The 27,228-nt window shown below is 35.0% G+C and overlaps 1 protein-coding gene across 4 annotated transcripts; it reads left to right on the top strand.

Moving 5' to 3' along the window:
• Positions 1 to 2,788: 2,788 nt before the first annotated feature.
• LOC116341583 (inner centromere protein A-like) lies at positions 2,789 to 26,269 on the top strand. 4 transcript variants are annotated; one of them, XM_031768762.1, is made up of 8 exons: positions 2,789 to 2,842; positions 14,940 to 15,396; positions 15,624 to 15,805; positions 20,476 to 20,547; positions 20,735 to 20,959; positions 21,065 to 21,879; positions 22,260 to 22,494; positions 22,627 to 26,269. In XM_031768762.1, exons 3-8 carry the CDS (start codon positions 15,655 to 15,657, stop codon positions 24,681 to 24,683), a joined length of 3,555 nt encoding a protein of 1,184 aa, XP_031624622.1. In that variant the 5' UTR covers positions 2,789 to 2,842; positions 14,940 to 15,396; positions 15,624 to 15,654; the 3' UTR covers positions 24,684 to 26,269. The 4 variants fall into 4 exon arrangements, with proteins under 4 accessions (XP_031624622.1, XP_031624597.1, XP_031624605.1 ...); XM_031768737.1 differs by having other exon boundaries at positions 15,568 to 15,805; XM_031768745.1 differs by lacking the exon at positions 2,789 to 2,842 and adding an exon at positions 2,960 to 2,978 and having other exon boundaries at positions 15,568 to 15,805.
• The last annotated feature ends 959 nt before the right edge of the window (positions 26,270 to 27,228 follow it).

The following is a 27,228-nucleotide window of genomic DNA, read 5'->3' as shown; positions in this document are numbered from 1 at the left end:
AAATCGACAACCTACCAACCAAATAAAACTCTGCCGACTACTATTTTTTTTTGTGCATCCATCGATGCATACCATACAAACATTTATCTATATTAATCTAAAATTGTTGATGTTATCCAATAAATTAATAAGACTGTGAATATATGTGCACAAATGCACATTTTCATTTTGTGGAATTTGATGATGTTCAGTTTTGATTCATTGGTCGCACTTTTATGTCGTTCGTCTGTTTGCATCGTTATTCATTTGCTGGCAACATCGTCTTACTACTAATTTCAAATTATATGATTCTATCGTACTCTCGTGTGCAATAAGTCGGTTAGTATTTCTGGACGAACGCACACTCCAGTCAGTTGGTCTATCTCTCTCGCTCTTGCTCTTGCTCTGTTCCTCTCTCTCCCTCTCTGTACACCTTGTATGGTGTGTGTAGTAATGTGCATCAAATTAATCGCTTTTGATACCTGCGCACTGGATCAACAAATATTTGGTTGTGCATTTCAAAGCTTGTTTATCGCATTTCTGGCCATTAGTCTAGCTGAAAGCCAGAGGTAAAGTGTTTATATATTTTTTTCAACATTATGAACAAGAAATGACTGCATACCAAACTTTACGTGCAATTGCTTCGTTTATGTTATTTTATGGGAAAGAGGAAAAAAGAGAGTTGCCACTATAGTTGATGTTGTTGTTCGTTCACTCAACGCCGAAACACACACACACATATATATATGTTTTAATTATATAGCATGTTTGAGATATTTAGACTAAAAGCAAAATTGGTCGTAAAATCAAAACTGTGCAATGAACTGTTAGTTAGCGAGCTTTCAGAATGCCTGCAAACGCATTAAAGCGCGTTGAAAATTATTAACTTCATAAATGATGTCAAGCGACTTCTTTGCAAACGAAAACAAAAACAACAAATGAAGAAAACAACAATTTTCATGAACAAGCGCACATGCGTTCATGTGCACGCATTGAGCAACAGTTTTTTTTAGCACAACATAAAATGTAAATATGTTACACTTTATGTGCGAATACTAAGGATAACCGCTCTACTCACGGCTGCTAATTGAACTGTATACATTTTAGCTTTGCACTGCAAACCAATTCGCTCCCTATTCGCAAACTTGATAAATATTCAATGGTTTTGATTTGGTGTTTTTTTGTGCGTTCATTCGTTTGGCTTTTGATTGTTTTATCGATGCGTGGATCGACAAATCTATCAAAATACAATGTTTCGACAAAGTGTTTTGAGAGTGAGAGGAAGAGATAGAAGAAGAAGAAGAAGAAGTAAAAACATTGCTTTCAATCAGACACAATACTGCGACTATAACGTCTAAGCCAACCCACCTTTCTATTTAAATGCGTGTCTCGTCTTCATTCTTTTTCGTCTTTGTTTTCTTTTTTGTAGCAACGTTTTTAATTTCATTTTATGAAATCAGTTGTTTTGATTGCGTTTGATGAGCAATTATGTACGCGCATATTTTGAAAAAGGAAGACAACAGAAAAATATTTCACCGCATCCGAAAAAAACAACAACAACAACAACATTCAATTAAATGCCATGCCACAATAACAAATTTGAACCGAATATATAGTAAACGGGCAATATAAATGAATATGTGCTCTTATCTCTTGTATTCCACTTGTTGAACGCATCAAGGTGTTGATCGATCATCTCTTGCCTTTACTCTCTCACTCTTTGTACTCTCTTTGCTTTCCATTCTACTTCGCGCTCTCTCTCCCTCTCAACGCTTGTTTCTCTCGTACATTTTTCAGTTCACCGTCCCTTCTTCACTGGGATGCTATTGTTATTATCAAAAGATGATATCGTATTTTGTGTGCCCATATACAGTGAGTGCCGATGTCGAAATATACAACAAATGTGAGCGCAAGCATGTGTGTATGTGCGCGCGCGTGTGTGTGTGCTATCTCTTGCTACAGCACCAATATATATTGTGATGAGTACCGACCAATACTTTGATATTTTTTAATGATTATTTATTTTCATACGAGACTGACAACAAGCCAAATGCAACGGCAATGATCGAACATTCCTTGCACTATATGATATGCATCCTTTATAAACTCCGGCCTTGCTCTTCTCTTTCTCTCTATCTTTGATAGATTTTGGAATCAGTCTATGAGGATCCAAATGTTATACAGCACAAATTCTTTGCGTTGTACCAGGCCTCAGGATGTCTATGATTTCTTTCCGAAGAAAATCAAATTCAGATGAACACACCGTCGTTTTCAAATAAAAAAATCGATGCATTTTTTCTTCAATTGTGATATTTACACATTTTTCTTCTAACAATATTAAAAGATTAAGCGAATTCAATTGAATGTTGCTATCTCTCTCTCTCTCTCTCTCATTTTCTTTCTCGGTCTCGTTGTTTACTTCTTCTTCTTCACCTTACACACTGATTCCACCGTGTGCTGCAACCATACACACATTACCTGTGTGTGAGCATGTGTATGTTGTCATTCTCGATTTGAGCAGTTACTGTGAACCATGTGTACAAGTGAATGTATGGAGTTCACTCGTTCTCAATGTATATGTTTGCATGTATAGAGATTTTTTTCTTCTCTATTTTCGTTTTTCTCTGCTTCTCATTTGATTTTTTTTTTTTTGCTTCTCTCTCATAAATCGAAGAGGAAGAAAGAGAGAAAACATAACAGAGAGACAATAAGCAAAACCAGTAACTGAAAACTATGAAAAAAATGCGGTATGTGAGTAGACTTCACATTCTTAAGGCGTACAATTTCAATTTGAGTCTTTAGTTGATTTTTAAATCTCGTTGCAGGTAGTTGTGTTGTTCGGAAATTTATAGAAATCGGTGTGGTGTGTGTTATATACATATAATTTTTTTTTATTATCATTTTGATTTTTGTTCGATGCTCGATCTTTCTGGTTCTTTTTTTTTTTGTGTTACTTCGATTATTTGTTTTGGATGCCTGTTTAATGTTTGTTCTTTTCGGTAAATTTTGTGGTGTTTCAGAGAGACAAAATCGTTCGTTGATTATTGAATTTTTATAATTATTTTGATTTTCGTTTTGTTTTCCTTTTTTAATTCTATTCTTTGCATCTCTCGGTTTTCCGTTCTTTTTTTTGGTATGTCGAAATAAAAATGTAAAGGTTCATCAAAAGAAATCGAGATTTTTATTTTATATTCACTTTTTTATCTGTTCATCGGTTCAAAAGCATAATCTTCTGTAATTATTTGGTTCGATGTTGCAACAACTCCAACAAAAAAGATACCCGACAACTTTATTGATTTTAATAGTTACATGAGTTTTGTAAATTTTCTGTTCTGATACAGTGTTTCGGTGTGAATGTCAGAATGAAGAGAGTAAAAACGATTCTTTTTTGGAAAATGTTTACATTGTGCCATTTGCATTCGATTAAACATTAATTAAATGACCTGCAATGAAGCGAATCTTGTAGACAAGTGTCTGTTCAGTTATTGCACATATTTATTAAAGCTCACAAATTGAAAACATAAAGATTGAAAACAGCGAACTTAACGAGGCGCAGAGATAACGCGATCGGATATTATACATACATGAATACACAGAGGCGCACAACGTACATTTATTAATAGATTCTTGTTATTACTATATTATTATTTTATTTCAATATTTTGTTGTGTTTGCTCGTTTTGGTCGTCGAACAAGTTAGTTCCAAAATGTTTTAAAACTATAAAAAAAAGAACACATCCGAAAAAATATGAGATGCGCAAAAGCGATCATTTTTTTATTATTGTCAAACACGCAAAACGAACAATGAAAACAATCGAGAATACAATGTCACATAGGAAGAACGGAAAAAGAAAGGGAAGAGAACTAATTGTAAACACATTCTTCCAGCACATTCCTGTGCTGCATGACTATTCAGCCTCCTTTCGGTTTCTTTTATAATGTTCTTTATTTCGCCTTCTAATTTTCTTCTTGTTCACGTGTACAAACGGTGTTTACGAGCTCACTATTTACTCGATGTTTGTGTTTTTTTTTTCGTTCAGTTTTCGATTTTTCGGACACATTCCATTGCTTGATTGACAACAGAAAAAAATCTACAAACAAACATTTGATCGTTCAAGTTAATCATGAATTTTTACGTGTAAACGTGTTTTGGTGTACTCCGGTATCAATTTTCACTGGTATGTGATAAGAGTTTCAATTGACACAATCACACGAAATATAGTTCAATTTTTCTATATGCCTCACTGTCATCCATTAATGTAAAAAAAAATGCCATCGATGTGCGAAAAATTAAGAGACTCGAGTATGAGAATGACATTGCCACTGGTTTGAATCGAAGAAGATTTGTTTTTTCGTTACAATTGTATCTGTGTTAGTTTGTCTTATATCGTTATTATTTGGAATAGTTCATTGAGAATGAGATAGGAATGAGGCACGAAAAAAAAATAATAATTAACGATAATGCTCGTTAAATGGTAGATAGGTGATATGTTTAATGAACATCGACACCGTACACAAACAAACCAACAAAACGAACGCGCTCTCAATAATTCAGGCGGAAAATAAGTGGCAAAGTCTCCATTTCTATCGCTATTCATAGTTCAATATCTTTCGAACTGGAACATTCACACATGAACCGTTACCGTGAATTTTGCTTTTTCTTTGAAATGTGCGAATAATTGTGTTGCATCGTAAAAAGTTCCAAACACGAGTCACATTTAATTTAAAACATGAACATCATCTTGCACTATCATTTTGAAGTGCTTAATATTATTTCCAATATTTTAAGCGATATTTTTTTATCGCAACGATTCTTGTCGATGTTCGATCGTTCGGTACATGTTGGTTGACCGACTATTTTTTTTCTGTGCTTTATTGAAATTTTTCTGCAGTTTCACTTGCAAAGCATAAATAACCGTGTCCGAGCGAGAACCACCTGTTGATTGTTTGTGAATCAGGTTTTTGTTTACTTTAGTTTTTGTTGTGACTGAGAACTTCGGTAAACATTAGAATTCGACGAGAAAGCGAGTGAGAGAGGTAAAGAGACCCAGATATGTTGAGAGAATTTACTCATTGTGTGCAATATTGCGAGAGCGCCAATCGTAAGCTCATACAATGTGAGCACAACGAATTCGTACAAAATTGAGTGCACAAGATTCGAATTTGTTGTTCCTCTGTGTTCTGTATTTGGAAAATTTATTGTAAATATAGTCTAACTACATGACCTAGATTTGATTTATTGTCTCGTTTTCTCAAGCGTAATTTAATGATATTAATTACAATCGAATTTCTATATTTACGTAACACTCTGGATTGGAGTTTTTTTCACGATATTTTTAATCGATTGTAAAAAATCGCGATCATTGGGTTCTTTTCGCGCGCGCAAACATACACACATACATAGAGTGTGCAGGTTCAGTTGGGATCAGCAGATCACCATTATTACGCGGTAATGATATGGCGGAGCCTCGGTGTGCAACCATTCACAATATTTACCATATTTAACGAGTGACAATAATAATTTCACTCGATTTTTTTTTATATTCTTTTCTACAATGTCGCATGACTGGCTTATTCTCAAATCTACCGCACGTCAATTATGGGCAAGCAACTAATAATGCCGTTTTGGTTGAATTCTAAAAAATCATGGCGTTTCACTTGTTTTTATTTTGTATTTTCATTCATTTCTTACCGCGTCAATGCATGTGTTTGTGTGTATTTGACGGCATTTTTTTTCCGCTTTCGGCTCGCCATTTTCATTAGACGTGCATGTATTTATGTCACAGAAATCAGCTAGATGGATTAATGGAGAGATAGAGAGAGAGAAAAAAAAAGATATGGATTCTTTTGGGTCCGTTGCCTCCATTAATGAGTCGTTTGTGTCAATTTAGTAACAATTAGATGGAAAAAAAATTATCGGTTTTTGTTGGAAAAATGAGATTTGAGAGGGAAAAAAAACCACGTTAGCGCTGGTTTTCATCATAAATGTGCTATGTTTATTCTGATAAAACTGAATTTGCTTTTTGTGACGCCACAATGACAAATATAAGTTGATTGTGCCATGCGATACAACATTTGAGGAAGAGTAGTTGTGATAAAACACAAAAGTACACATACATTGCGAGAGAAACTCGTATTCAAAATAGCAACAGCATGAATAGTGAAAATTCACCATGATCCGAACAAATATAGACATTCCACAGAAGATGATTATGATAATAATGATAATAATAATCACTAAAAATGAATGAGCTAATCGAGGGACTGGCGTGAGTATGCCCGTTCACTACTCGTCTCTGTAATTTGAATTAAAATATGGACACTTGAGCTTTTACCGTTTGAATAAACTCTCAAAGGGCATTTCGTCGTTGTTGTTTTTTTTTTTCGTTTTTCGAATGCATTCAAATGGCACAAAAACTGAAATGAAATTTTTCCTTTTATTTCTCTTCTTCTTTTTTTCATTTCAAGTGATACGTAAAGTTTCACTCTGATTATAATGTACAAAGTACGTTGTACGAACTATCTGTCATTATATGTGCCTCTTTCTACTGGCTCTAGCAGTATCGTTTGTCGAATGTATCAAATAAAAGCAAAAACAAAACAGCACATGTGCAAATTATCGGAATAATATTTACAGTCATATCACTCTAATCGTCGTTTGCATTTCAATGTACGATGCTAATTCATTGAGCATGCCGATTACCAGCGAGACATCCAAGTCACACATTTGCGACTATCGATGGATGAACGAAATCGAATACCGAAATAACAACAACAATACGATATGCAATTGCACGATTTTGGCCCTTTGTATTTTGCACACATTGTTTGAACTCGGAACGAGATGATTTTCAAACGGCAAATGAGTACGACATTTATTTCGTGGCATTGTTGTTATTGTTCGGTATGTATCGTGTTTTTTTGTGTGCTTTTCCTCTGTGTTCTGGGAGTCTGGCTTGGTAAATATCAGCCGACGTCTACTTGCCGTTGGATAAGTCAAAAATTGTACACATCCAAACACTGCCATCGTTTAGTTGAAGAGATTCAGACAATCTATTTCCCTCTCTGTGTCTGTCTCAAATACTCACACAATTTGTAGTCCTTTACTCTTGAGATAAAATACCATAAAAGGGGTTATGTGTGCCACTGTTCTCCGCAAAGTAACCGCAATGAATAACAACCAACCGAAAGATAAGAATTTTATGAAGGATTTGCGTCACAAGGAATCTTTACCCACAGATGAAGAAAAAAAACCAACAAACACTCTTCTACGCTTCATTCAATTTTTCCTTAATTTGTTCATGCTGCTTTTAGCAAATGCAAAATGAAAGCTTTGGTGAATGAACTACAAGCGATGGAATAATTACACGCTGCAAAGGTGTTAAGACCAGGGAAAGTTAACGATAATTACCAACAGCTTAGACATTTGCATACGAAATATATACATAGATCTGTGGATGTATACATATAGATATATTTTTTATCGAAATATGAAAACTAACCAAATGCACCTTTATTATTAACCGCGGACGCTTTTTTTTTCGTTTCTACTCTTTCGCATTGAGAACAATCTTTTTGAATACAGAGAAAAAAAAATCGCGTACAATTTTATTTGGGCCATAAAGATTGGCCGCAAAACAATAACAGCATCGCATGAACGGATAAATTACGATCAATAAAAATTGTGATAATTTCATAAAATTGAAGTCGCAAATGCTAGCTTGCGCGAAGTGTGTGTATGTGTGCGCGTTTGGGCGCGAACGCGATTTGCGGTCGAAATTTGTTACAATCAAATTTACTGCGCATCAGATATGTACACTGTGTTTGGGTTTATTTATGATTGTGATTCATTTTATCTGTGTCCACCAAAGTGAAATACACCAAAATTCGAAATGTTTCGTCTTTCAAGTGAACATTGCTACTATTTATTCTTGCCGCAAAATGCAGCAGTTTCAATTGTTGGTTGTACCAATGTGACAATGTCATAATAAGAAGAAAGGGTTTCCACACAAACACTTTCGCTCTTGCTCTCAAAGATAAAGACATTTTAGTGGAAAATGTCACATTACCACACAGTATTTTGATGCGTTGATTTTGTGTGCGGCTTCGCAAATCTATCTGCATTCCCAATTTTGCTTGAGAGCGTGCGATTGAGTTTTATCGATTTGTGTGTTGGAATATGGTACGATCATAAATTTCGGAAAACAAGACGATGCCTATCGATAAAAGGCGGCAAAAAAGAAGTAATTCCATACACATTGTAGTGTGTCATCAGTGGCTGCGATTTTGAATTTGAACAGCAATACAACGAAAAGGAAGAAATCATCAAGTAATTCATCTCTGATCATTTCAAACCTTTTTTCTTTTGTTGTTTGCCTACTTGTTCGGCACACCTTTTGCATCAAATCACACACACACACAAATTATTAACCGATGATTCATGGGTGAATGCACTAAAATTAGATGTGATTTTGCATGAAATGTTTGCATAGAAAAAAAATTAATGAATACGAACAAAAAAAAACTCCACACATAATTTGGACTGAAATGTCGGTTGGAAGAAGAGCAGCAGGCATCAAGCGAGTGTAGTTTTTTTTATTCAATGAAAATCATAATAACCATATGTAAATATGCATTTATTAATTCTGAACCGGCGAACATTGTGCAAATTATAAGTATAAAGACGTACACATGTAAAAAGAAATAGAGACAGAAGTGTGCGCAACTGTTTAACGCCCTTCGTTTCAAGCAGCTAGCATCTTGGCTTGGAGCGTGGTAAATAGAGGAACACACACAAAAAAAAGAAACTTAAAAATAATAATGATATACAATATGCGGCAATAAACAACATGATTCAACGCAACAACAAAAATCGCGACTGACGATAGAGCATCAAATGATGAAAAATGCGATTCGATTTTACGGCGCACCGTTTGAAAACTTTCAAATGTAAAAATAAAACCACCGAAAAAAATACACACACACACACACACAAATTCAACATCATGTTTTCTTTAAGAAAGACAACGTAACGATGACAAAATTAACATTTTTAAGCCGATTTAACGACCTAGCACAATTCGAATTTCGTTCGATTTTTCCCCCAAAAAATCTACTGCCACTCGTGCTTGCCAGAAAAAAAAATCCTTTGAACACACACTGTATCATCATCTTTCTTCTTTCTTTCGGATGTTTCGTTTTTATTTTGGTTTAGAAAGCTTTCTTTCTCTTCCATCACATTACATATGCAGTTATGCTCGTCAGAGACATCAAACATAATTTGTTATGATAAATACATTTGGCTTATCTCTCAAATATGTTGATGGTATTGCGATGATGGTGATTTGCTTACGGTAATAAGCGCTCACAAAGTCAACTCCAATGTAAATTAATGACTGGATTTTGTTGAATACATTTTTCTTCAGAACTGCTATACTTTGTTCACTGCGATACGAGCAATAGAAGTATTGCGATGATGGTGAATTTTTTTGTTTATTTTATTTTCATCGATGTTGTGTCTCTTGGTCAAAGTAGCGAATATTTGATGTGATTTTGTTTCTCCATAATTTGTATCTCTCCTTGAATATTGTGCACACATAAATTGAGGAGGCATTCGAAAATAAATGGATACACACAGTGAGAGAAGATGAAGCGTGTTGCAATTTAAGTGTCAGGCATTAACAACAACGAGAAGAAAAAATAACTAAGTCGGCGACGACGCTCAATGTTGTTTGGCACTTGCAATTATTGCGCGCGCGAGATGTAAGATTCCAAAAAGTACGGGATTCTACACACGATGTGTGTGTGTGTGTATGTGTGACGCTAAATGTCAATTATATCACAAGACAAAAGCTGTGGGTAAAGTGCATATAAATTTACTCGAATCCGAAAAAAGAGATACGGCACTATTTTGAAATTCCACAACATTCCATTCCATTCGGTTGTTGTCTCTAGTTCTCACTCTGGCTGTCGGGTTCGGTTGTCTGTTTCTCTCCCTGTCGGGCAAAACAAGAGAATATTGAATATCGCGGGACGCGAATGCATTCGAGCTATTGAATTGGTGTGCAATTCGCCAGTTCTTTGCAACGGCAAAGGTGTGTTTTTCAAAATACGAACAAAACCAATCAATAGTGAGAGAGAGAAAGAAAGAGAAGGAGGCAAGCAAAATAATAATAATAATAATATAAAAAAAGACACAAACACACATAACATACGATGCGATATATCGTGTGTTATTTGTTACTTACATTAGCTGGTAGTCAGCGTGCTTGTTACATGTCGTGGCTGTGTACAATTATCTATGTGGCTGTTGTTTGTTGATGTTGATAATGTTGTGTGTATTTTTTTATTTTTTGTTCGCTCACTTGCTCATTCGTCTCTCTTTCAATTTTCAATTCATTCGCGCTCTATCGCCGGGTAAACGAACGGTTTGCGCATTTGAATGTTAATTCACATTCACAAAAGTTCGCATGGTGATTGAAATATATATAGGTATAAATGGAATCGATTTTGAATTACTTTATGACCAAAGGCGCATGCATATACATATGCACTAAAATGTGCATTCCATTCAATGTAAAAGAAGACAAAAACAGTACTAGCAACAGAGACAACGGCAGCCTGCTCAAGAAATGAAAAAAAAAATATAACAACATAACATACTCTATCATATTCTGCGTATAGTCTATAGTGTGGAGATCGCATTTTGTATTTCTATTAGCATAGGACTCAAATATATATATAGACATTTATTCGTTAAATACCTCCGTTTTCCGCTCACTTCTTCTACTCTTTGTGCGCGCTACGCTGGTTTGTTGATTTGCTACCACAAACCAGCTCGAAAACACTTTGCACACACTTGCTGCGCGCAATTCTACGCTGGAAATTAATTCACAGCTTTAAAAGTCGCATATTTGTGCCTTAATCAAATGACTGATAGGAGAAAACCCAATGAATCGAACGTTTAGTCGGCAAGCATTTGGTACCTGTAAGCTGTTTAGTGAAAGTCCGTTAGAATATTCAAAAAATGACCTCGTTCGACTTAAACTATTTGAAGTGATTTGTGACGAACGAATATGAACTAACGGATGGACGTGCGCGCTCGTTTATATACACACATATTTGGTCGATCCATATACTGTGTGACTTCCACTTGAAAAACGCATTCCGCAATCATGTTTTTCTATTATTTTTTTTTCGTTTGCCATGCCGATATCACACAGTGGATCTTTGAATGAGTGTGGAATTTTTCCCAATTGTTTGAATGAAAAATTTGGCATTTTAAATGTTTTATATTGGCAATCCCAATGAATGAAGATTATTGTTGTCAATCGAAACACAACATAGCAAAATACGGTATCTTTGATCAATAAAGTACCGAAATCGAAAAACTATACATTCTGCGTCACATTACCATCCGACACACACTTGTCTTCGCAACGAATATTACGACAATTTATTCGAAAATGAATGGTGTCGGCATTTCGGTGGCTCATTTGATGATAGAGTAACCTAATCCAAACATATATTATCTAATTTGACTATCAAATTCAAAATGACAATAGAAAATTGATTCTTGGAAACTGCTTTACGATCGACAACAAACAAACAATTTTCACTTTACATCACATTCACACATTGTTTACCGTTGTTTCGACGGTTTGCATTTGTGTCGTTGGAAAAAGTGAAAATACACACACAAAGCTCTTCATTCATAACAACATTCACGCATTCAGTCACACTTGTTCGTCTCCCAGTCGTATACACAAAACAAATAATAATGTAGTTGCTCATTTCTTCATTGGCACATAAAAATTGTGCACATTGTGTTATGTTTTCCGCTATTTCCTTTAATTTTTTTTTCTTCTTTCTTTCGTTTCATAAATGTTGACGTTATGTTTCATTTTTTTATTGTTACTTTTGATTTCTAACCATTGGCAGGTGGTTTTAACGCGTGGTTAAAATTTAAATGCCTAAACTTGGAATGACTTTTGAACAGTTCATACGAAAATAGTTTGGAAGAGAAACAAAAAAAAGATTCGAGCTATTTTTATTATGTTTGTACGATTTTAGTGTCATTAGTTATAAATATATCCGATATATTTAGCTTGACTATATTTGGATGATTATAATCACTGAACGTCCATTGTCACCCGCACTTAATCGTTTGATTTTCATTATCTCACGATGATCTATCGTTGTATCAACGGTATTTTACCGAATGTTTTTTTTTCTTTTCGAATTTCTCCGAAACTGTCTTGGTGACAATCATAAATAAAATCCACATTAAAAGGTCATTTAATAAAAAAATTCCGTGAAAATGCCGATTTTTGAATACGATGTCAAACAATGGGTTTGAAATTTGATATCGATTTCATTTCTTCAAAGCGTTCATTCATTTTTTTTTTTTTTTTTCATAAAAAACACACTTCAAATGAATTTTAAATCGATCTATGAAATTTGAGTTTCGACAGCATTTCGAACGGATACGACAGTGTTAAGAAAATGATTTATTTTTAGATTGTAAAACGTTCATCGGTATATTAGTCATTGTAGTGCATATTCAAGTGTCCATTGTCAAGGTCATCATTCCATTTGGTTGAACCAGTTCATGAGGTTCATCTGCTTATTCAACTGAATTTTGTTTTTCCACACCATGGACAATTTAAACCAAAACAATATAAGATAATTGAACCCAAATTGCAACATTACTCCGTATTCATTGTCATTTTGCATGGCTTGCAACAGAGTTTGGGAAAACTTTTCTCATTCGAATGAAAAAGAAAAAAAAATGTGCGCAACATATATTATAGCTTACAACAATGCAGTAAATGGCATATTTGGACTTTTGGTAGTCAAAACGCACTTTTGAATTTTCTTTGGATGGCACGAACAGTGTGTGTGTGTGTTTTTTTTCGTTCGTTTTCTTTGCTTGCATTTTCAACAAGTAGCAATCATTGTGCACAAATGTTTGGTTAACTATTTGACCAAGTTGCAGTGTGAACATGTTATCGACATCACAAAACATATTGGCTCAATTTGATGCAAGCGCAAACTATTTTTAGCAAATCACAATGCCAATAGAAATGATGTGTGTGTGTGTGTGTGTGTGTGTGTGTGTGTGTGTGTGTGTGTGTGTGTGTGTGTGTGTGTGTGTGTGTGTGTGTGGTTTGTGTGCGCTTCAGTCTAATCGATGGAATGCACAGGGAACGTAGTCAATTGTTACAGCACATTGTGTTCGTATAAACTTAAATTGTATTCCGCTGTGCAACAAATTCTATTGGTTTGCACCAGAAACAGGTCGAAAACGAAAGTTACATTGATATACATACATTTTATATGACTATGAATTGTGTATTCTGTTCGGTGAATGAACGAAACAATTCCATTCATTCGAGTGAATGAAAAAGAGCGACACGAGATAGATCCAGAGTTGTGAGAGGGAGAGAGAGGGAGGGAGATGTGTTTTCGATCGAAATTAAGTTAATTCCCATTTGGCATTGCCATACCAAAGCATGTACACATTGAAATGATTAAAGGGACTGTAATTTTCGTAGAACTTATTCGATCGTCGTGTGTATGTTTTCATATTATGTATGCAATGTCTATTCAAAAATCTCTTTCATGGATTATGCACTTTAATTCCCAGCATTTGCAAATGTGAAGAAATTAGAATGTCTCTTTCTCGGTAAATTTTGCATAGATTTGTTGTGCATATATTTGTGTGTGGTGCATAGCATAGATGGGCTAAAAATTCTGCTGTGAAAATTGTAACATTTATTTAGATATTCCGCATGGTTTTATTTATAATAACATTAATACACGAATGCAAAAATAAAGTTGCATGCCGACTAAGTGTATGTAGAATCTATAGAGATGTTGTTAGTTTTGTTTTTTATGCTACCGTTGTTGTTGTTGTTGTTAGTTGCATGAAATGTACATTCGTTCCATGCATGTGGATGAATTTTGCGCTGGTATGTTTGGCTGGAATCGAGTTCGAAATCGGGCTTTACTATACATTATTATTTTCTTGCTTTCTGCAATGTATTCATTGACATTCAACCGAAGCAAAGTGTCTTGAGCGCGCCAGCATATTGTATGCATGCTTTTAACGAACGGCAAACAGATAATACAGATACATAAAAACATGTGTGTGTGTACACGGCCAATAGCGATGCGGCCTCAACATAAAATGTGCCACTTAATTCGAGCTGGACGACTGTTGCGAGCCGCAAGTTCACACACAAATATTTGAACCCGATTGTGATAAAAATGCCGACACACACACACAAATGCGCGCGCGCGCTTTGGCAAAATGAGAGAAACAAAACCGACCCACACTGAGACACACAACATGCTTATGGAAGTGTATATCGTTTCAAGTTTAATCCGTTGGTGCATGTACATGAAATATATTCTGCAATATGTTCAGCGTGTGCGAGCTTCTCTTTCTTTTAAATTGCATTTCTTTTTCTGGTTATTTTCTTTCGTTGTTTTTTCTTCTTCTTCTTATTTTTTGCTGTTGCTCATTACATTGGCTCCCGATACGTTTTCAGGCATTCAATTCACTTGCGAGCGCATTTATGATCCACATTAGCGTGTGCTCGGCATTCGTTGATTCCATTCCATGACCAACTTAATTTTCACTTCATTGAACTATACTCTCCTGCAGCGCTTTTTGGCTTCAAATTCCCCTAGACTTTTCATTCCACTTCGTTTGTTTCTCAAATATCGAGCAACGAAAAAAAAATTATATAGAAACAATGCAACAACACAACTATTATCATCCCTTTCACAAAGTAATGCGATTTTGTTCGTTTCTTTTGTATGGCATCAGTCAAACTATAACCGAAATTAAACGTTTAGTATTAAAATGGCTGAACTGTTCTGATAGACGAAAAAAAAATCCATTTTATGTTTCTATATCGTTCATTCTTTTTTCTTTTTCTCTCATTTTGTAGCATTTTTATAGTCGCCGATCAAATAGCTCAATGTATGAGCACATTTCATAGTGAAGTAAAACATGTAAGCGATTGTATTGCAACGAAATTCGAATGGACTTCGTACATTGGCGGTTTTTTTAGATCGAGCGAGTGAGAGTGAGAGAATAAGATAGAGAAAAACGTACAACGTTCAGAAAAGTAAAAAAAAAATCACACACGCAGAGACAGTTGGAGAGAACGAAAGATAGAGAGAGAGACAATTAAGAACGCACTTGAATCTCAAAATTTGTTGCGTTGTGATTGTTAGCCAGCGATAAGTAGAAACAGGAGACGAGCACGTTAACTGGATTGCATGCAATTGAAGTGAAGTGTGATAGCACGAGAGTGATAGAGAAGGAACACAACCGAGAAGAAAAAACAAAGCACAAGAAATAAAGAACTGTGAAACGATAATAATTTCACAAAAAAAAAGTGGGTGAGTATCAGTATAGTGAGAGATTTCTGTATTATTTTCGCACAGCATTTTCTTTGCTTGTTATTTATTTATTAAAATATCTGGTTGTGCGTGTGTCGGTGTTTTCTTTTCTTTTCTTTTCATTTTATTTTCTCAAACACACACACACACAAAAAACAACTAAACAAGCAGCATCATTCATTGAGTGCGTTTCACTTCCTTTTGGTTTGTGCTCGTTGCAAAAGCAGGTGAATCTGCGAGTAGTTGATCGAGCCAAAAATGGATAAACCTGATTCGACAATGTCTGCCGCGGATGGTACAAGTTGCGGTGGAGCTGTTGCTGGTTCGATTTTTGGTACCATTGCGTGCATCATTTTGTTGGCAGTGGGCGCATGGTTGTTCTACAAAAAATATTGGAAACATAAATCAGGTAATTTAAATGCAATCAATGCATTTGCATTTGGCCCCGAAATATATGATCCACCCCCATGACATAACATACGAACATAACTTGTGTGAATAGACGTTGTCGTGTTATGATTCATATGCCATATGTATTGTTTTAGTTAATAACACTTTTTTTTACTCCTTATATTCGCCCAATATCGAGCCCATTTCGCAATATAAATAATAATAACAACAAATGAGAGTAATCCGTTTTATTTCAATTTCATCGTTAATAATATATGTGTATGCAAAATTAGCAATCCAGTGCAATTGCACAAACTCTCTCGTGGTGTTATGTATATTTTATGTGAGCCTCGCTGTTTGGACATTTAAATCAACTTATGAATGTGAATTTGAGCACAGCTTTTAAATCGCAATTTGCTACTTATAGTTTTTATTTTTTTATTAATATTATTTCTCTTTTTAAATCGAGCAATTTTGTAAATTGTGCACGTCCTACCATTACTAACATATTATATTATATATATGTGTGTGTATGTTGTCTTTTTTCGTCCCGGTATCGTAATGTCAGCATAAATTTCATTTTTTAATGAAATCGCACTCATTACTTTCACTTCGATAGCTCGAGCCGAAAAGCAATGAAACGAAGACACAGAGAGGGAAAAAAATCATCGTTAAACGATTCTCATATAAGTGAATTAAACATTTAAACGGGATTTCAGACACTTTTTCCAATTTGTTGGCTATTTTTTTCCTCTTCTCTCCATCGATTGCGTTTCGACAATGAAGCAGAAATCGTTCGATCATTACGAAAGTTGTGATGAGATTTGATCTTTATTAAAATTGCTATTTATCTTTATGCAGAGCAATTTGGGTAACTTTCGACTGAAAGTCGCTATTTTAAAGTTGTTTGCAGGTTCTAAAAAAACGCGCACACACACACCGACAAACACACGTGCACAGTAAATTTCACCAAATTTCATCACATTAAATAATGGATTTAAATTAATTTATTTTCCTTTTTTCTTCGTTTTCTGCAAAAAGCGATCGACGATCATAAAAAAGTGCTTAAAATTTTTGGCCATATTATATGTAGATATCACTAATCGAATGAGAATATCAACATATCTGAATGGAATTGAAACCAGATAATAGAAAAAATATAAAAGCGACGTTATGATCAAAAATTTATAAGCACTAAAAACACACACAACGAAATGAAACCACAAATTAAAAATGTAAAATTGATTCTTCGTTTATTCATCGCATATTCGAATATTAATATTCTTTTACATCTTCTTCGCCATTGCCATCATAATAGTGATAATCATTCATCGGTTCTGTGAATCAATCGATAATCGTTTTGTTATCGTTGTTCATATGTTATATTCATTAAGCTATCGGGCCATGTGTGTGTGTCAATAAACAAATGTGCGAGAGAGTTGTATTTGCTTAAGACATTTGTGAGACACCTGTCTGTTTTCGTTGCTTCACCCATTTCTCCTTGCATCGTGTGTGTTGTCCATCGTACCGTTCGAAACACGATGGCACAAAAATGGTATACAGTGATATATATCAAGAGAATGAAAGAGCGAGAGCGAATAATTTGCGTTTGGTATGTTTACGAAAATAAATGGCAACAAAGAGAAAATCATTCATTTTACTGAATGCCATACAATGCCATAGCCAAACCGAAAAAAAGAAGAAAAAAACAGCAATAACAACGAAGAATGAACAGGTCGATGATAGAGAGCATAAGACACAGAGATATGCTCGCACATTCTCTTGGCAAGCACCAAGCTCGAAATTTAGATACGAACAAAAACAAGAACAATAACAACATTGGTTGAAAAATATGCGCTTTTGGTTTGTCCGCGTGCGCTCGCTCTTCTCTCGCAACATAAACGTTCAATGAATGACGAGTGAGTATGGGTGCATATCATTCCACTTAATATTATACGTATATGGATAAATATGTGTGTACGAAAGAAATGGAGAGAGAGAGTGCACGCGCGCTCCACTGCTGGCATGTTTGTGTGAAAAAAACCGGTTGTTAAACGGGCCAAGTCGATTCGAATCGTTCGTTTGGCTCTCTGCATAAGCCATTTGCCGAAACCAAAACTGTCCGAAATCGAACTGTATATACGCACATTCACTCAATTAAATCGTGAACGAAAAAGCACACAAAACCACAAAATATGCGAACTCAAAAAAACATATGAGAAAGAAAAACATGCACGAAAATGGTTTGTTATGTGTTAGTGTTTCTCTGTGAAAAAAAAATTTCCTGCAAGAATAAAGCACACAAACGAAATTTCATGGTTTGGCTTTGTGATATGATATACTGTGCATGCTGGATTCGGCCAACAGTTCATATATGCCAATAGCTCTCTGTTCGCCGTAGATTTGTAGTCAAACAAATGGAATTCGCACGTAATGTACACGAAATGATGAGAGAGAGAGAATAATTCGCTGGACGCAAAGAGGGTGAATGAGCTTGCAATCGCGCACGTTCGCTAAAGAATCATAATTGTACGACGACATGCTGTTTTGGTTCGATTTCGCAAAACTATCGCTATTATACTTTCCGTCCATAAAATTCAAATGGAGAGATTATACTGTTTTATCTAAATTGGTAGCGACACACTGTTCGATGGTGTGCATAACTTTATTGTTGGATTCCATATTTGGTGCGCACGGGCCATCATCATCTGCCTCTAAAACAGAAAAACGAGAACAACGGACATAGAAATACCCGATCAGGAAGGCAACACACATTTTTTTTTTGATTTCCAACTTCATTCTTCCACACCGGAAATCACGCTGAAGAATCCGCAACCATGCACATATACACATGCAAACAAACGTAATACCAAAAAAAAAGATAAAAAGAAGACAAACTATGACAACAGATAGACAGAACGAAAGAATACATTTTACACGAGTGTGCATGCACTAATATTTAAATTTCTACGTGTTGACATTTATGTTGATTGAAATTTACGGCCAAATCGATTGAAAGAGAGAAAAATGTGTTCATCCACAAGACACTCACACACACATGCATTACAATCGAACCGTTTAGCATGCGCCATTCAACCAGTTGCTTAACCAAATTGCTCGGAATGATTTAGAGACGACGATGTCGACAAAGACAACGCCGCAACTAGTTCTAATTGAAACGAACCAAAAATAGACACCAAAAAATGTCTATTATATCTACACACACACAAAGAGATACACAGAGAGAAATAAACTTTATAGTCATAATTAATACGGACCCGACAAAAATACCACACTGATGAAAAGAGCTTTGATTTTGTCTCGGTATGGTTTGGCAATGCTTTGTGCCTAGAATTCCAAACGGTCCAAAAACAAACAACAAAAAATGAATATGCATGGAAAAGAATGAGCAATGACAAACCATATGAATCACGTAATCATTATTTTATTCAATTCACAAATAATAAATAATAATGTTTGTGTACAATGGATTGCACACCGTTCGATATATGCGGTTAAATTATTTGTGTTGCACGTATCCACTGATGAAAATGAACCATTGATTGAATCAAATTGAGAGGTGTGCGTGCTGTAATGTGCGCATTTATGTTTAAATGCCCAAGCCCATTTAATATTACCAAATCACAAGTAATGGCATTAGAAAAGTTTTTGACATAATTGAAATAATAAAATTCATAAATCAACTTTAATTGATTTCTCGTCGGTAGGCCGAAATTATGCAACCACCGTCACCGCCACTGTTGCTGCTCCCCATTTTTTTCTTCTTGTTGTTATTCACCTTACCCATTCAAAAATTTCAAATCAATTTGAATATCGTACGTCAGTCTTCGATTCATTGTCTGAATAAATGAGATAAATTCCACAAATGCTCTTGTTCAGTTTCGGTATGCGTTATCATTTGATAAAATTACGTGAATATATAGAGCAAATTGTCAACTCATCAATTGATAACCGGAATTTGGAATCGGTAGTTTAAACCGCATGCAATATCGACTCGAATGCCAATTGACAATGTGAAATAGAAAAAAATGTGGATTTTCTAGATTCATATATGAAATGAAATGAAAAAAAAACTCACACGCACACACACATTGAAATAATGTCAACGGAATGCGATCTGCGCCAAAATGTTCGAATATAAAATATACACTTTTTTTTATTGTATATTATTATGTGTACGGTAATGAGACGAACGTTCATTAAATAAATTTCTGGTTGGATTAGAACGACACACGACTTCAATGTTGATAGCTAGAAATGTTGAAGCTGTTGACACAAATTTGTGTACCGGTGCAAAATGTGCAGTGCGTAAACGGGCAATACCGCTCTCTCACATGTATATATATGTTTGTATGTCTGTTCACAAAACGAATGTTTTCTCCTCGTTCCGGCCGAAACCGTATTGCCGCGAGACAGGAGGAATCAATAATGGTGATGTCGTTGTTGTTTATATGTTTTCAATCTTCAAAGCACATTTTACTGCATTCACCTATATTTTTTCTCATTTTGTAGATCAATATACCGCAACACGATAGATAATGTTATTCATTCCATTTCGATTTCACATAATAACAAAATAGGAAATTCAGTGCTCGTTGATGTTTTATATATTCCATTCTCTTTCTGCTTATTTTATATCGTATCCCTTTTTTTCGTCTGCCAAAATAGAAACGAATCCATTGGTTGAAGATGCTGAAAATTCGAAGGTTGACTACGCATTTGATAATCCGGCTTTCAAAGGTGCGTTTACATTGTAAAATCGAAAAGTTTCAATTCAAAATACTGCAAGAAAAAAAAACATTTCCTTATTTCTTTCTTTTTTTTTTGCTTCAAACTGAATTTCCAAATAAAATATACATCTTGAGCACATTCTTTACATTATTTTTTCTCTCTCGCTTTTCTTTGTTCAATTTATTCCTTTATTTAGGGGATAACAATAAGAATGCTTCGCCATTCGATAGCAAATGGAAAACACCAGACAAACGTAAAACCGTTGATGATTCATATGCAAATGCGACCATACCACGTTTGGTACCGTTGCGCGGTTCCGATTTTACTGGATTGGGCATTGAAGTTTGTGGTGGCTTAAAAGATGGCATCTTTGTGAAAAAAGTAATGCCCCAGGGACCGGCTGCGAATATTGTGCATCGAGGTAAGTAAGCAACGAAGCGATTGCGAATGAAAAGAATACATGAAGTGGCAAATACAAAATAATTTCATTGAAAAATATTTTCTCATCTTAAAAATCATAAAATAGGCGACAAAATAACCAGCATTACCATTGATTTTCGGCATATTGTCCAAGAGGATGCGGCCACAATTCTAAGCTATGCATCACCGTACAACGTTCAACTCGAATTGGTCGATTCAAATGGAATGTTATCAAATGTATTGTCACAAAACGTCAACCAACCGGCCGCATTGACACATCCACTGTATCGTCCGCGCAGCCAAGAGGATCTGAATACCATTGAACGAAATGCACGAAAGAAATTATTTTCAAAAGATGATAATTCGTATCCAACACTTAAAATGGATCAGCAACAACATAGCCATGTTCAACCGAAACCACGATCGCCAGCAATTCAATTACCACAAGCGCACGAGGAAAATGAAAAGAAAAATTCGTTGAAAAAAATTCAAAACTATTTTATCGATATGGTTGAAGAGAAATTCCAAACGAAAGCATCGCATTCAAATGAGTCGGGCAGCGATGGTAAAAAAGGCATGAAATTTGGCATTCGTGTTTTACCGCCCACTTTAAATGGCAAAGATTCGGGCAAATCACCGAACAAAGTACAAGCGGACAATGATAATAATGCAAATATTGAAAAAATTGAACACAATACCATCGAACCGATTCAACAACAACAACAGCAGCAGCAGCAACAACTTCAACAGCAACAACCACATAGTCCAGCACCACCAGAAGCCATGAAAAGATCAAAGAATAAATCACAAGATGCAAAGAAAGCAAACAGCATTCAAGATGACAACAAACCGGTTCCATTCGAACGACAGGCCTCGATCAATTCGAGTGGCATTAAACGTGACGCAGCTGGCATTCCACAGGTAAATCAATCTTCAATCCGCTATGAAATTCTTGAAAGAGAGATAAAAAACATATTCGCGCGTGTTTTTTGAACATTTTTTTCAATTTTTCCTGGTTTTATATGGAATGGATAGAGTAAAGAAAAACGTCTCACTTTCATCGATTTTAAGATTAGAATTTTGATTATCATTTACCTAGAAATTATGCAAATTGTTTCTACACGCACACACAAAAAAATATTTAAGATTAACTGATTAAATATTTTACAACAGTTAACCGAATTTTCATTTGAAATGTATCACACGATGATAGTTTTGATTAGCTGTTATAAACTAGAATTTGAAAGTCGACCGTTTAATATTCGTGTTTTTTTGTTTTCTCTTTTTCTGTGTGTTTTCAGGAAGTGCCAACTGAAATGATGCAGGCAGCAATGACGGCTGTAAATAATCGAACAAAAGTTAATTCAATTGATCGTAAATCAAAAGGAAAGGCACCAATTCCACCGGCTCGCGGTGAATACGATGAATCATCTGCAGACCATGTTGATAACATACATGTTGTTAAATTGGAAACTGTTGAAATGCCACAAATAACCACAATGAAAGTCAGCATAACAGGAAGTCAACCGGATCTCGGTGAGTTGAGCACATTGAATTACTTGGAAAATTGAACGATAAAAACCATGATTTTCCCCTTTTTTCCTATACCGAAAGCTTATTATTTCAGTTTTTTTATAATTATTCGTTCTTGTTCTGTTTATTTTTCAGACTCCGACGCTGAATACAATGGAAAGAGTGTTCAACAAATTGAATTAAATTCAAATCATATCACAGTTCATCAGGCGTCCGAAGAAGAAGAGGAATCGAATGAAGAACGACGAACGGCCAGTTTGGGTGATTTATCAAAATTGGAGCATAACAAATGTATAAATAACAAAAATCGTCCAACAAATGGCACATTAGAACGTGCACAAAGTCTTGAAATGTCTGATGCAAATAATCAAATAGCGGCCGGTAAAGTAACACCGAAAAAGCGAAAAGCCCATCCCGATCATGATCTTGTTGAAGTGATGGAATTGAAAGAGCCACGTTTCAGCGAGCCAATTATTGAGCATTTGGAACCATTACAAACGGTACGGTTGAAGAGTTCATATGAATGGGGCAATTTGGAGGATGCCATTTATGATGGCAAAGATAAGAGCGCATCAGACGATTCATTCGAATTGGAATCACCGCAAAAGAAATTGTCGGCAAGTAGTATGGATATGATGTCCGAAGTATTGGCAGCGGCCGATAAATTCGATAAAGAAATCAATGACATTGAATTGCATGACGTTATGAATGAAATGCCACAAGTTGAATTTGACGATGTGGTAAATGGTGTGATGGATGAAACAATTCGATTGGAATTGGTGCAAAATAATGAAATTGATATGAAATTAAGCGGAGAACCATCATTGTCCGATGATTCAAATGAAATACAAACAACAAGTAATGGCATTATGATTGAAAGTAACGATCAAACATTTGTTGAGGATGAGCCACAACAAAATATCACACAAATTAATCTATCGACGGCAATGGCGACGACGACAACGACGACGACGACAGCCACTGTACATTTGGAATTGAAATCAAATGACAACCATTTCGATGACATTGCAATCGATTCGCCAAAAACTATTAATTATGGAACAAATGTAAGTGATGATGCAAAGGCATCACGTTATCCATTGAGCACACTTGAACGACCAAAATCGGAAGTGCTCAAGCAATTGATAGCACAACAAGTTCCTGGCGATACTGATGACAAATCGATGGACATGAATGGCATTTCATATGCAAAGAGTGTATCCATCGATGGTCCAATCAATATATCAGTGGCCGTTCATACTGACAGCGATGCCAGTGAATCCGTTCAAATATCGCCAGTCTTTTCGAGTGACGGCAGTGGTGTTAACAATATAAGCATTTCATCAACAGAAAGTGATTCAAAAGATTCAATTGCATCGCCGATGCTTACAACAACAACAACTGAAAATCGAATAACAATATCAACTAGTGACTCGCAACCAGCGTCAATTATCATTGAAGATGAAACATTAAATTTTAAAATGCAAACGCTGGACGATGAACCAAATGAGCAATCGTTGATTAAATCACAATCAGCAAATGGTTCGCCGAAGAAAAACGAAGTGTTTATCGTTGAAAGTTTATCATCAAAAAAATCGCAAGAATCTTTGTTACCAGTGAGCCAAAATGGGCGTGAAACAAAGCCACCAACACCCGGAAATAAGGGTTTTGTCACCGAAATTCGTTTTCCCAATGCAAATAAAGATAAACAAATGAATGCAAAAAATTTAAGTAAATCAATGGAAAATCAACGAAATCATTCACCGGAAACAAAGAATGGACAAAATGAGGCAAAAGCATCGAGTCCAAACGATAGCCGAAAAACAACAAATGAAAAACCAGTTATTGTTGAAGAGGAATACATTCCACGAAATAATGAGATTCGTTTTACCACATCGACGTATCAATCGCCACGACAGCAATTTGAAAAGCGTCATTCACAAATTGATCAAATTCGATCGAATTTCGAACGAAGTCATACATCGGAAATTCCAATACCGATTCGTAAAACTAGCACACCCTCCACACCACCACCACCACAATCATCAAATGTGGCTCGCGTCAGCCCATCCAAAATTCCCGTATTTACATCGCAAAAGAGTAGCGATAATCTTTTGAAAAACAATAACAGTACGAACCGAGTCAGTGTCACATCAATAAAGAATTCGTCGCGAAATCCGAGCGGCAAATAAAAATGAAAGTAAAATGTACTTGAGTTCTTATTTTTTTCTTCTGCCAAACACCTCGTTGCCATCGATCGAATTTCCCTTCCAAAAAAAAAAAATAGAATTGTCAGCCAAACATCAAATGGAAACATGCACTTTTTCCACAAGCATAATGGGCCGTCTTTGTTTTATTCTGAATAAATTTCAGTTTTAAATCAGATTTCTCCATTGAATTGTTTGCTTTTTACATCAATTGTAATTTGTGACAACAGATTGAAATGTTACGAATGCAAACGATGTATGACAGTGACGGCAACCGCGGCGCGGCAACAAGGGCAACAATGACAGTGGTGACAGTGGAATCAGCGGCGACGGTGCATGGCAGAACAAGACGAAAAAGGCCATCAGTAGAATTTCAAATTAAGCCAATAATTCATGTTGTTGTTATGTTGAATGGTGCAACACTTTTGTGTGTGTTTTTTTAAATAAAAATTATAACTAGGTATCGAATCGATATTTTTATCGAATAATAATCGTTAAATGTTAGGCAGTAAGGGCGCACATGTATTTTGTAGTAATATTTTCTTCAACCTCCCCCCGTTTTGATTAGTTAATATTCAGCAGTTTTATTTGAATAAAAAAATTGTCAAGAGTGATTGCATTAAAAATTGAGCAATTTTGACTTTAGTCAAGAATATTTCAAGTCTCGCATAGAACAATTTTAGTCAAAATATAAATAAACAAAGAAATGCATATGAGTACACATCCATTGAAAACAAACAAAAAATAAAAACCGACAAACAATACAATTTCGTTGAAATGAAATGTTGATAGTTGCATGTGTCAGTTTTTGGCACAACACTTAAGTGCGCTTCACCAAATTTTGAGCGAACAGTGGAATTTTTGATAAGTATATAATGCATATTGGTTTTATTTGTTTCCGTCGGAATGCTTGCGTTTGTGGCATCCGAAAGTGCTTTTATGCTGAAATACTTCGAATACTGTGAAATCAAATATCAAAATACGCTCGGCACTACATTTGCAGTAAACACACATTTTGTAGAATGCACGAAATTTAATTGAGATTGTATTCTATAAAATGATTCGAATTCTATATTTAGAATGTTTAATTTCAATTCTATTCAAATTTCAGTCAGTTCACGAAAATTCACAACGACAATACCTGTAAATACCGCCTAATTCCATAAAGTTTTATGCAAATGTGTATGTTTTATTGAGAGTGATTGAGAGTAAGCCAGAATGGGAGATAAATAAAATAGCGAACGACATTGAAAAGATACATCAGATTGAAAATTGCAAAGAGATTTTTGTGGCCAATTGTTATGAATGTGAAATGCATTTACTGTATTATTGTTTTATGTTCACGTCATTCGGCGAATGTGAGCTCAAATTTTCAATTGAAAACGACCACTATTAGATGTTAAGAGGGCAACATATACAGCCTATGTCTATTATTATCATTACATTATACATATACAATTCAATTTTTAAACAATTTTAACCATATTTAAATTATATTTATCGTTGTCAGTTTCATTTATTTTAGAATTTGTTTGTCTATTTACATGTAAAATACATTTAAATGTCTATAACATTTGCTTTTTGCTTCGTTTCGTCTCGTTTTATTCCATTTTATGTATTTTTTGTCCTTTTTTCTTTTATTCTTGTTCGTCTTACAAATATGCATGCAAACAATTTTTTTTAAAACAAAACGGCTACATTTATACATTGTAGACTATTAGATTTTAAGTGAAAAAAACCGGATAAATTCCAAAATTCTATATGTTAAAATTAACCTTTTTTAACAAATCCAGAAATCGAAATAAAAATTTTTCAAACGAATATACTGTATCTTTATTTTTAATGCTATTTTCATCTCCGCATAAATCCACTTTTATCAAGTGTAAAAAGGGTTCTATCGGTAAAATCTCTAGCAAATCGAAAGAATCTAGAGGTTTCCAAGGGTTTTTTTTGTGAGTGGTAATCAGAACCTTAGGAATCCACGTCAGCACCTGTAAAAAACGCCGGAAAATGTATGCGAAATTATGTCGATCAGCTTTTTTCTATAAAAACTTACCTTCAATTTCATATCTAAAAACGGAACCATAAATGAATGTAAAGAACGCAGAAGACAGATGGCGTTTGTCATTATAGTGTCTCACATTTTTTTTTACAAATTTTCACAATATCATCAATTTCCTTTAACATTTTAACATAAAATGGTGAATTAAACGAACCAAATTCTTTGGATAAAATACCAAGACCATCGTTCGTTGTTGGTTGATACCTCTGTCTGTGATGTTTTATAAAAACCAATGGAGGCCGACATAAAAACAGTATACATAATCTTCGTTATGAAAAAAAATCTTGGAAATAAGTACGATTTAAAAGATTAAAACACCTAGCTGGCGAGACGTGGAAAAATTGATTTAAAATTCATGGGGCGTAAATATGGTGTTTTTCGTTCGGTTTTAATTGAATGTTTAATATGGTATAATTACTTACTTTAAAGCTAAAAGCTCTCTGAAGCATTTGTCGGTATGTATAAGTG

This window comes from Contarinia nasturtii, unplaced genomic scaffold (genome assembly GCF_009176525.2).
Source record: "Contarinia nasturtii isolate CC-2019 unplaced genomic scaffold, AAFC_CNas_1.1 Cnas_scaffold_129, whole genome shotgun sequence".
Lineage (NCBI taxonomy): Eukaryota > Metazoa > Arthropoda > Insecta > Diptera > Cecidomyiidae > Contarinia > Contarinia nasturtii.
The sequence above is the reverse complement of the archived record's forward strand: the minus strand, read 5'-3'. Positions and strand labels throughout refer to the sequence as shown.

Coding starts and splice junctions, on each gene's coding strand:
- LOC116341583 (XM_031768762.1), top strand. CDS start 15,655: ATGGATAAACCTGATTCGACAATGTCTGCCGCGGATGGTACAAGTTGC. Junction 20,960..21,064: donor TGCGAATATTGTGCATCGAG/GTAAGTAAGCAA, acceptor ATCATAAAATAG/GCGACAAAATAACCAGCATT. Junction 22,495..22,626: donor AGGAAGTCAACCGGATCTCG/GTGAGTTGAGCA, acceptor TTTATTTTTCAG/ACTCCGACGCTGAATACAAT.